The 18,999-nt window shown below is 34.2% G+C and overlaps 1 protein-coding gene across 1 annotated transcript in view; it reads right to left on the bottom strand.

Moving 5' to 3' along the window:
• The window catches only part of Trpc4 (transient receptor potential cation channel subfamily C member 4), a 148,448-nt gene that overhangs the window by 22,172 nt on the left and 107,277 nt on the right, over positions 1–18,999 (bottom strand). The window contains exons 5-6 of the mRNA XM_076872302.1: positions 13,124–13,263; positions 846–1,159 (exon numbers count right to left, since the gene is read on the bottom strand). Of these exons, the coding sequence (XP_076728417.1) occupies positions 846–1,159; positions 13,124–13,263 (454 nt within the window). The remainder of the gene's footprint in view (positions 1–845; positions 1,160–13,123; positions 13,264–18,999) is intronic.

Here is an 18,999-nt window from a genome sequence, read left to right as displayed (position 1 = left end):
TTAATTAAAATGGAGTTTTAAATATCAAGGATCAAAAATGAAACAGATGTGGGATTAAACCAATGAGAGCATTTTAGCTGTAAGTGGTTTAGTTGATGTGAAACCATTGATTTCTTCCCAACCGAGAAACTGCCGTCTTCTCTTACAGTAGATAAAGTTGTATCATAGCCCATGAATAAGGTCGTACTTTTAGAGTCATGTTTGAAATACCCGTGTTCGCAAGTGAATATCGCGTATTGGAAAAGCATCGAGCTTCTCAATCTGATAATTAACCATCTTTTTATCCAAGTGGGAAGGGAACGGCACAGAAAAGCAGAGGGGTACTCTGTGAAAGCTGTAGGGAGTCACTGTGTTCAGGGGCCTATGCTATCAGCAAACCTGATTGGGGAAATTGCAGGAGATTGACATGTGAATAACAATGGTTAGGTTTATCTGGGTTTTCCACGTTGCATTTGATGCTTAATCTTTTGTGTGGGAACTAGAAAACAAAAGGACTTCAGTACATGAGAAAACATAAAAACTCTTGTCTTTTCTATTGTGATTGACTTAACATATATTCTACATTTAATATACTTGCAATATGTCAATAATATTCTTTAATTATCCCACATTTTAAAGCAGTATATATAACTTTCCTTTATGAGGTCATTTAAAAGAAAAGATGATTAAAATAAATGTGCCAGGTATTTTTTTTTTAATTTTAATGTCAGAAGGATTCATTCCAATTCAAAGCCATGTTAATTCTGTTTTCTGCTTTATGCATAATTTTCATTCTCCATTTTTTGCAACAATTTGTGTCATGGATTTTCCAATACTCTAGAAATGGAAACAGCTATCCAACTTACGTTGAAAACGCATTATTCTGCTTTTCACATCGTATGCCTTTGCAGCTTAATCCTTTGGTTTCTTCATAATAGAAGTACAACTGATTTAAGCCATTTGCAAATGCTAGCAGCACAAGGCAGTATATGAATAGAAACTTCAAAATGTCCAGGAGCATTCTTCCCAGAGATATTTGTAGAGGTCCCAGGTGAGAATTTGCAGTAAAAAGTGAGATCAGACGCAGGGAACTGAAGATGTTTGCAATAGCAAATAAAGCCTCAGCAACCAGAGTGGGATGCCACATGTCCCATGATTCTCGTGGGTTAAGAGCACTGTACTGGAGAAAACAGAGAAATACGGAGATGTAAAACAAACACACGTCAGATTCAGACCTGGGATGTTTTTTAGGTGACCCAGCACAAATGGCTTATTGTCTGGGAAGCTGATGTCCTCTATGGCCATCAACACAAAAATAACAGTTTATTAATTTATAAGTTTTAACCAAAGTGACTTCTAAGTCTGTCCTTGTCATTTGTGATTATTGTCAATACGTTAATTCTAGCTGTCTTTGAATTTTCCCATGGAACTTTAAGAAAAGAAAAAAGGTAGGGGGAAAATCAGATTTTATATTGGGAAAACAGCAATATCAAGATAGCAAACCAAACTACATTATTTTTTTAAAAAGTTAACTTTTGTACAAAATAATCAATGACCTTACTTGTAATATTTGAAATAGCTGTCAATTCTAGAGGAATACATGTGGATACAAATTATATATGAATGAATGACTGTAGTAGTCCTCTATTGCTTTGGAAACAGTAATGTCTAATAGGGGATAAATATCAGTGCTTTGTGCCTAAAATATCTTAAATGGAAATACAACCTAAGTTAAAATTCTATTGGTGGTTATTGAATTGCCATTTAAAAATATTTAATATATAGGAAATTCTGAACTTAGATTAGGTAATTAGATAAAATGTGTGATTTGAGGAAAATACTTGCCAATTTAAAATTTATTTTATTTATTTTATTTTGGGGGGTATCCGGGGTTGAACTCGGGCACTCTACCACTGAGCCATATCCCCAGCCCTATTTTGTATTTAATTTAGAGACAGGGTCTCACTGAGTTGCTTAGTGCCTTGCTTTTGCTGAGGCTGATTTTGAACTTGCATTCCTCCTCTCTCAGCCTCCCCAGCTGCTGGGATAACAGGTGTGTGCCACTGGGCCCATTTTGCCAATTTAAAATTTGCCCAGAAAATTTTCTAAAAACATAAGGCAATAGATTAAAATGCCAGTTTTGAATGATTGTGGATATTAAATCATATGAAAAGCACAACAAAATTCTTCCCCTGTATTATTGAGATAAATGTGTATCCTTTAAAAGAGCCAAATATGCTTTTGAAATATTGAGATATAAAACTATAATTAAATTGGTATTAAAACTGAAAAATTAAATTCTCTTTTTCATAAACATCATTAAAATAGTATAAGAAGTTCTATTTCTATGTAAGTTCCATCAGAATATTTTCATAATGAATCCACCGGAAAGATCTTGACATTTATTAATCAATTAATTCACCTTGAATCTAATAGATAGTATTTTATTTTATTCTCCCTAGGCCAGGGGACACATCTTAAGCTCTTGATGTTATTCAATTCTTGGGCTTTTGCTGGACTGATAATTTAAGACAATTAAGTCTGAACTAGAAGAAAATTATTTTCTACTTTTAAATCCTGATAAATGGTCTTGAATATCCCCATGCATGCCTTCAGCATAAAATAGCTAATGATAGAGATGCCAAAAAAAAAAAAAACAACAACAGTTAAGATGTTCATCTTATAAATCTAACATATACTAGGGTGTGAGCTCAGGGTACCAAACACTACCTAATTCTTTCTACTTAGCTCCCCTCTAAATGATGTATGCTATCTTTTCATTCAAATACAGGAATTGATCACATTCTCCTTTCTTTCTTCACTTTTCTCTTGAAAGACATAAACATTTAAGTAGAGAACAATTTCCACTATGTCAATGGTTCATTCTGTTTTTTTGTTAAACCTTTTAATATAGCTTAGGACTATATCTCAACAGAAACAAAATATAAAACAGGAAGTATCCTTAAGGATGCATTCATTTTCTTTGAGTTTCTCACAACATTCAATGCAATATGCTGCATATGCATTTTATCCCATCAAGTATTTATAGATCAGTGATGTGGACAGGTACAACTGATTATAATAAAAATTCTCTAAATATCAGCACAAAGCATCCTAGGAGAAGAGAAAGTGATTAAGGGGCTTAGGAAGCTAGGAATGGATACTGTATGTGTGTGTGTATGTATATATATATTTTTTCCAAAATTTTAAGAATTCTTTAAATCCAGGGAAGATGTACCTTGCTCTAGACTTCACAATTTCACACCAGCTCAAGTCAGTCAGATGTATAATCCCTCATCACATTGTGATAGAGTTCAGCTCTTCTGTGGATCGACTGTGCATAGAGCCCTTCTTAGTGATTTATCTCAGTCGGGACTCAAAAAAATCATAAGAGGTAATCTTAATAAATAGTAAGAAGCTAGATTTTACCCCAATATAATTATCCAAGTTGAATCCAGAATCTAGCACTTCTGATAAGTGCTGGGGAACATTGCCATATGAATATGTTCACGATATGCACAATCAAAGCTTTCTAAGCAAAACATCCCTGGTATCTGAGTTAAATGATGTTTGAATGGCAAACAACTTTTGAAAGTTAAAGACAGAGAGACTTCCTGAGAGACTTAGAAATATCTCCTCTGGTGCCATCTGCTTACATTCTCAGGATAATAAATCTAGAGACCTTCATCTCCCAAAAAAGAATTTATTTACTTAAGAAAGTTAAGGTCTTTCTCTCTCCTTCTCTAGGGGAAAGATGGGCAGCTTGCTCAGCTGCATCATATAAATTCTGAGATTCATAATTACATATTTCCTCTCTGGTGGTACAAAACTCTGGTACGCACAGAGTGCATCTGGCTCTGTCCATGTCCTCAGGGTGGGGGTGGTGAAATTGGGGAACTGATGATAATATTATAATGTAAGTGAATAGTTTGTCTGTTTTCTGATCCAGAAACTGTTAGGGATAAATAGAGATATAAACATTGAGTGATTACTTCTTGATTTTGTTCTATTAAGTTTTGTTTTAAATTTGTCTCCTGTCATTCACATATATTCTCAGGTTTTTAAATATAGTCTTTGTTTTATGAAATTTAAAAAAATTCCTATAAACCATGATGTTCTTTGAATGTGTATGAAATAATTGTAATTCTTTATTCATTAAATTTATTTCTCCCCATCTATTATTGGAGAATTAAAATATTAACTTGGAAAATATAATTTTTATTATCTAATTATTAATTCAATCATCTAATTACTTAATAATTAATTTGATTATTTGATTATTTAATTATTTAAATAATTATTTAATTATCTAAGAAGTTTTTGAAGTAAAATTTATACTCATTTTTCATATTTGCATCTTTGATTCTGTGCTTATTGGTGATTGTTGGCAGGTTCCTCTATCTTAAATTAAACAGTTGAGTTTGCTTTTTATCTCATTCCACCAACTCTCCCTGGGTGTTTTCCTTGATTTGATTTCAGATCTCCATCTCTTTCTTTTTTAGACAGGGTCTCCTCAGCCCAGGCTGCTCTTAAATTCATGGTCTCAAACTCCTGGCCTTAAATGATTCTCCTGACTCAGCCTCCCTGGTAACTGAGATAGGATGTATGGGCCACCACGCTAGCTTCATGATTCAGCTTTTAGTTATGAGCCCAACTTTACATCTCCAACTCTGACTGCTCACATATTTTATATTTTACTGTCTAGTCAACTTTTCTGCTCATGTATGTATGTGTGTATATATATCAGAGGCATCTCAAACTCATAGACTATAGAAGGAACTTATTACCTTTTCTTCAAACTTTCTGTTTTTATATCTGCTGATCTTAATTAATGAACAGGAGGAAATCACCCAGTTCAGAATTTCCTGCTCATCCTCAAATCTGCCCTTCCAAAATCCCAGTATCTAAATCCAAATCTTCTACGTATTCTTTTCTTCATTATATCCTCACTGATTTCAAGCAGTTCTTTCTCTCTCTCAGTTATTCTGATAGAATACTCCCAATTATTCTCCTGGCCTTAAACTTTCTCTCTTCAATCCTCTATTTCCTCAAAAATGACCTCTTCAAGGAGAAAATCAGACCATATCATTAATATTCTTCAATGACTGCATTGTCTTCCGGATGACATTCTGACTTCTGAACAGGTCACAGAAAGCTTCTGAAATGTGTTTTCTAACTTTCTTTTACAATTGACCTACCACTGTCCCCAATTAGGTTCGTAATACCCCAGGTCAAAATTATAGAGCTAGCAGTTCTTCAAATGAGCCACATATTCTTATTGAAATGCCTTTCTATGAATGCTGGGACCTTTGCACAGAATGAATTTAAATTGCGATCATTTCAACTGCTCAGCTTTTATTCATTCAGCAGATATACGCTGCAATCCTATTCTGTATCAAGCGCTATCTTCAGAGTTTGCAGTGGTAACAAAGGAAGGTACAGCCATGGATTTAGAATATATGAAGAAGACAGACACGAATCCAGTAATGCTAATCTTTCTTTTGAAATGGACCTGAGCTGGTAGCCGTATGTTGTAGAATAATCTTGAGGGACAAATTAAGAGCTGTTCAATCACCACTAGCTTTTCTAGAAACATCAATTCCTGTATCCCTTTTCCTCTCAAGTATTTGTTTTTTCATTCTACTCCAAACATACTGTGACTTTGCCACATACTTCCTTTCTATACAGATTCCTTTCTAAGAGAACTAACTGCTCCTTTTGTAGATCAATGTAATAGGATATGTCACCTGGAGTTATTGGTCAGTTTTTCCTGCAGGGAACTTCATCTAATGCATTCTCATATGCTCCACATTTAGTAGAGCATTTTATGTTAGAAACTCCAAAAGCACTGTAGGCAGAAGAATCATAGATATACATCAAAGTGTGGTGTTTCCTTGTATAAATGAGAGTAGCTTGCTTTACCTGGAACACAAAGGCTTTACAAACATAAGATGAACCTGAGAGGTGGTAGAGCCAAGTCATGAAGACCTTGCATAGAATCACAATATTAGACAATGAGTTCCTTGAATATGGGAAAATATGTTGGTTCATCTTCATATTCTCTTATAATATCAAATGCATACTTATGAAAACCCAGCAATCAATCAAAATGGATAAAATTACAGGGATATATTATAAAAATATTTATGCTATCATTTGGATCTGGAATGTCTCCCAATAGGCCAATGTATTAAAAAACTGGTCTCCAGCCTGGCATTATTGGGAGGTGGTAGAGCCAGTAGAATGAGAGATCAGTAGCAATTTCAGGTCACTGAGAGGCATGCCCTTGAAGGAGATTGTGGTCTCTTCTTTCCTTTCATTTCATAGAGTTTGCTCCTCCATACACTCCCTGCCATGATATATAACAGCACCATCAATAGACATGGACTGAAATCTCCAAATCTGTGAGCCAAAATAAACCTTTTCTCTTTAGGAGCTGATTGCTCCTGGTATTTATTGTAATAATAGAAAGCTGACTAACACATTTATGAGGACAAATAGAATTCATATATTAATTTTAATGTAAATTTTCAAGGTGGAAACTTTTTATTTTCTATAGATAATTATGTAGTGAAAGGCAATCTGAAGTCAAAGGACTTTTTCTTCTAGTAGATCATTCTTAATTAAACAACTAGGATTCAAATCTCTTCAGCTCTCTTCCATAGAACGAAAGAACATTTTAGAAAGCACAATACTTTGAGGAGTAGCCTTGTTATATCACTCACGAGATGGGAAACAATAATATTTGTCCCTTTTTAATCTCTGAAAATAGGAAGAATCAATGAAATATACAGTTAGAACTATTTAAAAGAATGATGTTATTAAAAATCCATTCTGTTAAATGCTTTTATTCATAATTCTGATTTTTGAAAATATTTAAATTGCACAGTAAAAAGATATAGAAATTTACTCATTCTTTTCAAAGGATTGAAATAAATATTTAAGTGACAAGTTCTATATGGAAAATGGGCTGGGTATTATTTAGGAGTTAACCAGCTCTAATGAAGCTGAAGGAACATTGAAAATTGTGTCCCCAGGCATCAACAAACTCCTGATTAACTAACATTTCATATATAGTGAGAACAGGAAATTATTGAAAAATTTTCCTCTTGATAATTAGAATTATGTTTAATAAAAAAATTTCACAATCCATGAGCTGTAAATGCTAAAGAATCAAAGTATTTTATTTATTTATTTTGGTTATTCAAAACATTACAAAGTTTGCAGAATCACATCGGTTACACATCCACATTTTTACATAATGCCATAATAGTACCTGTTGTATTCTGCTACCTTTCCTATCCTCTACTATCCCCCCTCCCCTCCCCTCCCATCTTCTCTCTCTACCCCATCTACTGTAATTCATTTCTCTCCTTATTTTTTTCCCCTTCCCCCTCAAATTCTCTTATATGTAATTTTGTATATCAATGAGGGTCTCCTTCCATTTCCATACAATTTCCCTTTTCTCTCCCTTTCCCTCCCACCTCATGACTCTATTTAATGTTAATCTTTTCCTCCTGCTCTTCCTCCCTGCTCTTTTCTTGGTTGCTCTCATTATATCAAAGAAGACATTTGGCATTTGTTTTTTAGGGATTGGCTAGCTTCACTTAGCATAATCTGCTCTAATGCCATCCATAAAGAAGCACCATAAAACATTGCATGTGAGGAGGAGAAAGTCGATGTCATATATTTCTATGCTATGTCTTTGCACAATATGATGCTATTGTATTGAATATACAAATTAAAAGCTACTACTGGATATTTATATTAGGTTCTCTCTTGAAGAGAGAAGTTTATTGAAGTTTATTGATTTAATCTTCACAAATATTCTAACGGGACTGATTGGCATTATTGTTTTACAGAAAAGAAATTTGAAGCACAGATTAAGTAACTTGCTCCAAAAAACGTAAGAAGTGATATATGATGTAGCCATGTCAACTATGGTTTCAGAATCCAAACTCATCCATGGCCTTGGTTAGCAGGACTATGCTGTAGTGTGGATCTTGAGGGTCCTCTAAAAGTCCATGTTAAAGACTTGGCCCCCAATCTGTGGTGTTATTAAGAGATTGTGGAATCTTTGGGATGCAGGGCCTACTGAGAGGACTTGAGTCCTTGGAAACATATCCTTGAAAAGGACTGTGGGACACCCTGCCATTCTCTTTCTCTTTCTCTTTTATTTCCCAGCCACGAGGGGAGTTGTTTTGCTCTCCTCTGAGTTTCTGTAGTAATGTACTGATGCACCACAAGTCCAAGGCAACAGGAGAATTGACAATTTCCTGAGACCTTCAAACTGTAAGCCCAAATAATCTTTATTTATTAATTTATCTCAGATGTTAGTTATAGTAATGGAAAGCTGACTAACATAGGATATTTTGTGTGCATTTTAGAATCTGCCCCTTCAAATGGATGAATTGCAAAAGGTTAAATGCCACGGTCTGAATGTCCCCTTCTCCCCACTTCAAATGTTGCTTCCCTGGAGAAGATGGAACCTTTTGGATGTAATTAGTTTCAGATGAAGTCATAAAGGTGTGATGCTCATGGTGAGACTAGTGCCTTCTTAAGAAGTGACTTTGGATAACTTGCATGTTCTCTTTCTCTGTCTCTGTCTCTCTGTTTCTCTCTTCCTGTCATGTGAGGACACAAGGAGAAGTTGACTATTTATTAGCCAGGAAGAGAGCCTTCACCAGAAACCAGCCATGCTTGTACCTTCTCTCTCAGGCTTCAAGGCTCCTGAACTGTGGAAAATCAATTTCTGTTTTTTCAACCACTCAATCTATGACATTTATGATGATACCATGAACACACTAATACAGTAGACCAATTAAATATGTGTGGCCACTATGGCCAGGCCTATTCTAAAGGGTTCTCCATCTGAACTTCACAATTACAGAAAGGAAAAACAAGATGACACTGTTTATTTTTTTTCTGATTCCAAAAAGACCTATTTTTCAATTATTTTTTCCTATTTATGCATGCTTGGATATCAGGTTGAACCAGTAAAATGCCAGCAGAAGTCCTAGTTATAACCCTTTGCTAATCTTGTCTGAAGCACAGAGATGTCTATTATATTAAAATTATTTCATCAACCTCGTACTTCACTGTTAATAAATCACCTGTCTTGATGATCGTACCTCCTAAACGTTTCTCAAATTCAACCTTCTATTAATTTCCCTATGTCCACTTCTATATTCCAGGAATTCATCATTATTTGAATGATATTTTCTGTTTAAATATCATTAATGGATCCTCACCATTTGTAGAGGAAGGTTTAAATTCTATATCAGAATGTAGATAGTACTACTCATCCTCTTCCTGTCCCCATTTCCAAGATCATGTCTCATATGGAATTCTGCTTTATTTATTTTGGAATTTGCACATTGTGCCTTTTCTCTGTCAAATGCTCTTGCATGTTCATGAGCATGACAGATGTTCACTTTCTCTATCCTCTATATATTTCCCTTCCATTCCATTATACTTCCAACACTGTTTCATCCCTTCTTTGATGCTACCATCACCCCTGTTCTAGACCTGAACTTCATTGACTAGTATTGCAAGAGGCTATTTATAGGCATTTGTCCTTCACCCACCTGACTGTGAGCAGATCCTACACCTCAGGAATTCTTACATTCTCAGAAATCAAATCAAAGCTGGTTTCTCAGTGAGTACCAATAAAGCTTATTGATAGAATTGGCTGTTTAGCCGTGTGGCAGTTGCTTGCCTTAATTTTACCAGAATCTAAGGTAAGGAAGGACGAGTCAGTGAGTCAGTATGACAGCACAGACTCCCATTGTATGTGCTCTTTGGGTTACTATTAACACTTTACAAATAGTAAAGTTGAGACCTGCATTAAATAATTTGCCTCAGGTACATGGGTTAGACATGATAAAGGTAAGTGTGTCAGGAGTTCAAACTCTTTTTTAAACTAAAACGAAGTAAAAGACATCGTTAAAACATTACAAATGGACTCTTAGTATATGAGGAAGAAGACAGGAGTAAAAGGAAAAGAAAAGACACTGATATTGAGTGCTTCTATCAATTCATTTACATCTCCTACTGACAGCATAAGGTAGATACTCTTATTTTCCTTATTTTATAGATGAGACGAAGAGAGATGAAGAAACAAATCCAAGGTCACCCAACCAGTAAGTGATGGGGTAAAGGAATGAGCCCAGGAAAAGTGATTTTGAAGTGCATGCCATTAAGTATACCCACATGACTCAAACACACTCACTGTGCAAGTCATTCAAAGAACACTTCATAATTCATAGTTGCAACCACTGCTGAACTTCAAAGCCTAGTATGCAAGAAAGCAATATATGTCCCGAAGATTTCATTCTCCTTAGGTCATCTTCACTTACACTAATTGCTAGATCCTACCCCATGAATATTTTTTCCCTGCTACCCTTCCTCCTTCACCACTTGAGGTAAGTGGGTTTATTCCAAATATAAAGCTTCCCTGCAGTAGTTTTATAGTAGAATATATTTTGTCTGTGCAGAATTTACAACATTTTAAGTAAATTGAAATCCCAAATCTAAAGTCTTGAGGCAAAAAAATCCATGAGCATCCGTTTGTATCTGTTCACGTCCACACCATGTGCCAGAGTTCTCATATATAATAAAATATATACACTGTATGTAAACACCATGTAAATATCATATGTGTAGTTTAAACATTCTCTATAAGAAATGGGTGGGATTCTTTAGGACTCAACCCTATACTTCTTTGAGATCATACAACACAATGCTTTTCAAAGTGTCCACCTTAAACTCTAAAAAGCAATCCAATTTTTTTTAACAGGCATATGGCATTTATCAAAATAAGAAATGCAACAACAAATGTAAAATGGTCTACATAACTAATTATCACAGAAATGCAAATCAAAACCAAATGAGATATTATTTTACCCTAGTCAGAACACCTACTATTAAAAAAACAAAACATAATCCGTGATGAAGATACAGACAAAAGAGAGCTCTTATATACTTGCTGATGGGAATGTAAGTCAATGTAGCCATTATGGAGAATAGTATGGTGGTCCCTCAAAAAACTAAAAATAAATCTACCTTATGATCAATCCAAACCACTTCTGAGTATGTATTGAAAGGAAATGAAATCAAAATATCAAAGAAATACCTGCACTCTCATATTTATTGCAACGCTATTAACAATAGCTAACATATGAAATTAATTGAGGCATCCATTGACAGATGAATGTATGTACAAAATGCAGTATAAATTCACAATAGCATATTACTCAGTCATAAAAACTAATGGAATCTTATTATTTGCAGCAACCTTGATGGAACTGGAGGACATTATACTAAGTGAAATAAAGCAGACACAGAAAGACAAATATAATATGTTTTATCTCCTATATAAAAGCTAAAAAAGTTAAAGTAGAAGAAAGTACAATAGGGATTATTAGAGGCTGGGAGATAGGGGGGATATAGGAATGTGGGATGTGATAACAGACACCAAAATACAGTTTGAGAGGAGAAATAAGTTCTTGTGTTTGACACCAAGGTAAGGTTTCCACAGTTTACAATAATATATCTTTTGTGGAGAACTGAAAAAGAACTGCTTGAAGTCTCCAAACATGCATGACAAGGAGATAGAAATGATAATTATCCTGATTTGCTCAATACATATTACATGCATGTATCAAAATATTGCACTGAGCCTCATAAAGACGTACTAATATAATATGTAAATTAAAATTTTAAATGAAAATAAAACAAAAAAAATTTCAATGAAGCACTTTCCTAGTTTATCTACTTCGGTAAGTATTGTCTGGAAATTTGTTATAAATGCGAATTTGACTCCTGCCTTAATATTCCTAATTTTAAATATGGGGAGGGACAAAAGGAATCTGTGTATCGTGAGCCCTCCTGGTGATTCTTATGCATTTTGAAGTTTGAGAAGAATTGCTATTGTCATATAGTCCCAGAATATTATGATAATCTGGGGCACCAAAATAAAAACACATATACATTAATTTTTAGTAGAAGAAGGTCTAAAATGACTTTATAGATAAGAAATTTTCTTCTACTGCCTTAGTAAACTGCTCAAGGTCATTAGTATCAATGCATACAGGTAAAATTAGGAGAATATGTCTCCACTCTTAAAATAGCTTTCTCTCCATAAAATTAATAGAAATTTACTTTTCTTAGTATGTTGATGAGGTAACATTTGAAGTTTGCCAAATGCTGAAAACTATGAATTTTCTTACTTTGGGCATATTTGATCCTGTCAGATCTGAATATGGCACGAAGACACAGGCCACTATTTAAAGACCTAGACTAAATGAATAAGTGTTCACTTACACGTTAGCATTTTCTAGTTCACATCATTAAATTGCATGCATTATTCATGTAATACCCAATTAGATGCTCTTTGTTGTTTTTTGAAAACCAATTCACTAATCATTTTGAAATAAATTATTTTTTAAAGGAGGAGAAAAGGAAAGAAGCAAAATCAAAGGGAGGAAAGGGGAGATATAATGCTTTGGTATGAAAAAAGTCCCTCCAAGTACAAAATAATTCCAATTGTTATTGCAGAACAAAAATGTTTTATGAAAATTATGTGGTTGGCAATAAGATTGATGTACAAAATCTGGGGGAGTAATGAATGTGTGAGATCCAAGCACTGTCATGTTGAATGGGAAGAGGTGAAAGAAATTATATTCTGCTCTAATTATATCAAACCCTATTAGTTTAAACTGAAATAACAATTTCAATGCTTTGAAAGAGTAATATTTTGATCTGTCTATGAAGTTTTATCTATTAGTTATAACTGATAAAAATAGATTTGGTTGAAAAAAAATTTAAATAGGTATTTGATGTAATATTTCCTTAAAAGTGGAAAGAATTGGAACTAGAGTAGCTACTGGGAGTAATTTTGAGGCACTATGTTATTTAGATGCAAGAAAACTGGATGATAATTTCTAAGGGCTTTTTAAAACATGTTTTTTTTTAGTAAAGATTATGTAATATCTATGTATTTGAACTCTATTACAATCATGGGCTGATGAATAACACATAAAAACCTTTGGCACATTTTTAACAGAATCACAAGCAATCAAAATAAAGGCATATCATTAGTTAGCAGAACTTATGCTTTACCAACAATGTAACTAACAGTTACCTTTACAAATGCAACAATTTTCAAGGAGATTGTTGCTAAATATAAGGAGTTCATCACAAAATCCATTAGATTCCACCAATCATGGATGTAATCTTGAAGTCCTCCATCCCACATCTGTTTAATTTCTCCCCATATAAAACCTGCAATTATAAAAAGGTTCATTGTGAGTATGATTTTCAATCAAATCACTGAAGAAAGAGATATGCAATTTAGTAATTATAGACTGTGAAGCTGCAAAAGACCAGGTAGTTACATTTGATATAACATCTATTTTTATAGGTAATAATATTGAGTTTCAGACATCTTTTAAGACTTCCAAGACACTAATCTAATTCTAGAAAATGCTGTTAGGTCAGCTTCACTTTCTTTTATCTATTTGACAAATTCATAAAAGTACAGTTTTAATTGAACTGTAATTTCTCTGTAACTATATATTTTTCTTATGGAAGATATCATGACATTTTATTGTAAGCAAATACATTGAGATATATTCTTCTCCTAAGTCAAAATGACTTCAAAATTCACAAAAAAAGTATATCTAACAAACACAACTGGTTTTAAACAATTAATCAAGGTATCCTTTTGTGCATTGTTATGCATTTAGCACCTTCAAAGATCTGATTTCAGTATTGGATAGAATATTATAAAGTTCATGTTAGTTTGTCAAAATTATTTAAATCTAGCAATAGCTTCAAATATACTTAGAAAAAATATAAATCTCTTTCTTTTATTATGGTTATATTTTAATATAAATATACTTTATATATAATGTATTTTATTTTAAAATGCACTCTTTTCTAAGAAATGCTTATAAAATATTAACGTAGATTATCATTTTATTTCCATAACCTTATTAAAATATATAATGCTATCTTTGCAACCCAATAATGACAGAAAAATCAAAATATCTAGAATCAAGAAATATTGAAAGATAAATATGGTATTTTAAACATATTACTATCAGCAAACAGTGAAATATCTCTAAGAATAATAATCTAGAATCTGAAAGTTTTAATATTATATTTGCTAACTGCTGAAAATAGAGAAAGCAAGAAAGAGTATTGCCCTTACTCTAAAAGCAATAAATCAATCAATCAGATTATCTATAAAAATCATCACTTTCATAAATTCATAAGAGAGGTAATAAATCATAGGGCATAAACTTTAACAACAAAAAAAGGCACATTACTACAAAAAGAACCATGTTATGATCCTTTAGTTCATAGAGTAGAGGGGCTAGATAAAGAGGCACCATACAAGAGAGTCAGAAGAATGTAGCCACATTGGTTAAACTAACTTCTAAAGGCTGCATGCTGGCTCACAAGAGAGAATAAAACCCTGGGGAGAGAGATGCAAGCAGTTTCCTTCTACTGGCATGCTCTTCCATGCAGACCCTACCCACTGCTCAAAAGAAAGATTATAGCCAAGCCTGGAAGAACACAGAGGCTGCCTCTGTGGAAAGGCATGTAGCTCTCACCAGACACTTCTCTCTTGAAGAGCAAAACATTTAGCACTATGGCAGAGACAAGAGACAAGAAAGTACGGTGGGCCTCAGGTTTACACCAATAACTTTTGAGATTTCCTGTTACTGGGAAAGGGACAGAAAATCCTGTCCTGTACATGCTCTCAAACATCCGACTGCTGTGGAAACAGTGTACAGATCACTGACAATCTCCATCCCCAATGCAAAGAGGACTGCCTTGGTCTCCCTTCCCCATCCATCAGCAGGCTAACACCAGACAGCAAGCAGGAGCTGGCAACCACTGAGGAGGGGCCAGAGTCTGTGTGGAGACTTAGCTTGGAGGCACAGGTTCCCAAGAAAGGTCCAAAGCTGTGGGTGGAGCAGGGACAATGAGAATAACCCTCTCACTGAAGGCAGAAGTGTTGTGGCACCCGACACTGACTGCAGTCAAATCAAAAGCCAATGTCAGCTCAGCAACTGACTCTCTTGCCCCAAACTTCTACAATGATGTTCAACAGAAGGAAAATGTGCATTTTCAGGTATTAAGTGCTACAGAAGTACATTTGACAAACACTTGATAAAATTAACATCCATCCGTTCATGACAAAAAAAATTTGAGCAAAACGTGAGTAGAAGGGAAATTTCTCAATCTGATTAAGGACATTTATGAAAATCCACAACTACCGGTGGCAGACTGGCTTACTCTTTAAGGGGTGTGGGAATAAATAATTCAGGATTTGCAAATAATGAATGGGCATGGCTGTGTTCCAGTGAAACTAGAAAAACCGCAATGAGGCCAGATACACCTTGCTGGGCCATAGTTTGCTAACCCTTATTGTGGTGATTGCATGACTGTATGTGTCAATATTTTATATGTTTGAACATACACACTTACCACGATAGTTCTATAACTTAATTTGAATGAATGCAGTAAAAGTTATGAGTCTGATATTGATGGATATATATTGAGATAGATACAAATAAACAAAAATGATAAATATTATAATATACCGACTATAATAATATCTGTTACTATACTTATGTTTTACATTTTCTACATGTTTGAAAAATTTAGAAGCACTAAAGTTTCTGAATAGCTCAAGCAATCCTGAGCAAAAAGAACAATGCTGAAGAAATTACAATACCTGATTTTAAAATGTACTATAGAATAATTGTAATAAAAACAACAAAGTGTTGGTATAAAAATAAACACATAGATTAATAGAATAGATAGAAGATACAGAAACAAATTCACACATAAATAACCATCTGATTCTCCACAAAGGAGCCAAAAGTATACTTTGGAGAAAAGGCAGCCTCTTCAATGCTGGGCAAACTAGATCCCTATCTCTCACCTGTATATGAAAATCAATTCAAAATGGATCAAACACCTTAATGTAAGACCAGAAACTTTGAAACTACTACAGGAAAACATCAATAAAACACTTGAAGATATTGGTATAGGCAACAATTTTATACACAGGACTCCAATAGTTTTAGGAAATAATAGCAATAATTAGCAAATTTTTCTAATGCAAATGGAATCATATCAACTTAAAAAGTTTCTGCACAGTCAAGGAAACCGTCAGTAGAGTGAAGAGACAGTGATAGAATGGGAGAAAAATCTCTGCTGGCTATTCATCTGACAAAGGGCAAATATCCAGAATATATACAGAATTCAAAAATGAACACAGAAGATCAAGTAAGTCAATCAATAAAGGCAAATTGGCTGAATAGACACTTCTCAAAACAAGTACAAATGGCCAATAAATATGATAAAATCCTCAATATTCTTAGCCATCAGGGAAATGCAATATTTAAATTTTAAGTTACAATTAAATTTATAACCCAAATGAGAATTGATTTCAAGTGAATGAAGTATAGCGTTCTATGTTGAAGTCTGCTGTAGACCACTGCTTTGTTCTAGATCAGGCATTTTATACCCTAGCTCTTCCTTTGAGTCTCCTTTCATAAATAAATATCTCATGAGAGGTCATCCAAGATAGGGAAATGATTACAAGGGTGATAATATTCTTCACCTCTATATCAAAGGAACGAGTACATCAGAATGGAACATGATTCATGCACTGATTTTTAGAGCTGGTGGAAAACCAAATTTATTTTATCCAATGAGAAAATTCACTTGGCACACAAGGAAACATTCCCTTCTCCTGCATCCGAAGTGCCTTTTCCTACTCTTCTGAGTATACTCTCAGAAACCAGCAGACACCCACAGTTTACAGAAGAAAATTAAGGCCAAGAAAAACCTGAATTGAATCTGAATTGCCTAAATAAATTAGAATTATACAACATTTTCCTGTTCTTGAAATGTTACAATGTAGCTATATTATTTTGTCTTGTTTGAAATTTTGCCAATTCATATAGGTAAGAAGGTGTGTGTGTGTGGTTGTAGACTGGACAAATGCATTTTGAGTTCATGTTCAGCAGAAGGTCACAGTGATTAGAACTGGACTGTATCAGGTTGGGGATGTTCTGGGGCCAACTGACCTAGCAACCAGCTTTATTGAACCTTAGCCAAGCAGTCTAATCTCTCCAGGTCTCATTATCACTCTTCAAAGTCAAGTCTGGATTATATGACTTCCAAAAAATAGGATTCTGCCCCAGTCATATAAATTGCCAGGCATTGCTTCTTCCTATTTATGGCATCAGAATTTTATTAAAATTGGTCATCAAAATACCTTCCATGAGAGATTAAAACACTGTCCTCTACAAGAAGACAGATTTCTCTGCTCTTATTGCCCCAGAAAGGCAGAAGTTGAATTTTTGATATGAAGTTGGACTTTTTTTTTACTTCTGGCCCAAAATTTAAGAAACAATCTCTTGGTGATTAGAGTTGCTCTAAAACTGGAATAGAGGTAGAGAAATCTAATCCAGATCCTAGAATATCTTCCATCACTTGTATGTCAAAGAAATTCTGGCAATGAGGGGAACCTCTCTATGTAATATCTAACATTCTGAAGCATTTGTGATTTAGTTGTTTACGAATTTGTATGTATCATAAAATAAAACATATTTTAAAGTACCTGCTAAGCAATAGGATCATTTATGGTAAATGCTCCTTACAAATATATTGTATTATCACTCTACTTGCTTCTACCAAACTGGAAATCATGTGAACTTACAACACCAAATAACTAACTTCAAATGTTTTGTAAAGCATTCTGTAGAGGAAAAATGTATTACAGCCAAATTGATGTAGAGGACAAAGGAGAGACACTGGAAAGGAGTTTTAAAGAAGCAGTTATGGTATCAGCCTAAAATGATATTTTGACTTGAGAGTTCCAAATAACTGAGAAAACTCTGTTCTGATGAGGTGGATTCTAGGAAATGACACTTCAATTGAGCATTTAGATTGTATGACCTCTAGGTTTTTTTTTTTTAAAGAAAACTAACAACAAACACAATTGAATTATGATATACTACAGTTTGTTTTCAGTAGTCCAAGGAGGAGACATTAAATACCTGACCGCCCAAAATCTTACCTCACTCCTGATCTTTGAAAGAAACAAAACTGAGAAAAACAGGTATCCTGATGAAACTGAGATGAAACTGAGAACTCACCGCCATCACTTTTTTCTGAACTTGAGCTATAGATAAGACTGCTACTTGATGCTTGTTGGGTGATGGTTTGCAATCTTTATTTTTAAACACCATCTTGCAGTACTATCTCATATAGTGTTACTATACCTGTCTGATGGCTACTGATTTCTGTCTGCTATGAGCATGTTAGTGAAATGCCAAATTTCATTTCTTCTGGTGATAATCACAAAATTTTGGAAGAAATAAGCCATTAGAAAAATGGATGATGCTATAAACTAACTGAAAAATGCATCCAGATGAGTAAACTATTCATGGCAACTAAAAAGCCTAAAGAGAACAAAGCTTGAGGGATATGCTGTCACAAAATGTTTGTCCTGTTCCCACAACGGGAACATTTCAAAATAGTTCTTTGCTGTTTATAAACAGATGACATGATTTCTCAGAGTTGTGGTGGAGACCTAATTATGTGCATTGATGTTGAGGCTGTGGGGACCAATGAAGGAAAGATCATAGTGCAAATGAGTCAGAGAACTTCTTTTTACAAAATATTTGTGGATGCCTGGAAGTGTTTGCTGTTTTTTTTTTCCTTTTTTTTAAATCTTTCCCATAATTTTTTCACTTAGGGCTGTTTGAGTGTTCTATTATTTCCTGTCCTGTAAAGCTGGCTGTGAGGATTAGATGGAATAGGCAGTTCATTTAACAGCCCCAATTTCAAGTGAAAGATACGTAATTCTGCAAAGAGATCTCTTGTCTTGCCTTCTCCTGCTCTTGGCACTTAAATAAATAGTAAACAGCCACCTCAAACACAGAGCAAGTCACCTTCCCACCCATGGCCCACTCTAAAGGGCCTGTT

This window comes from Callospermophilus lateralis, chromosome 12 (genome assembly GCF_048772815.1).
Source record: "Callospermophilus lateralis isolate mCalLat2 chromosome 12, mCalLat2.hap1, whole genome shotgun sequence".
In the NCBI taxonomy this organism is placed as follows: domain Eukaryota; kingdom Metazoa; phylum Chordata; class Mammalia; order Rodentia; family Sciuridae; genus Callospermophilus; species Callospermophilus lateralis.
This window is presented reverse-complemented; position numbering and strand designations above follow the sequence as displayed.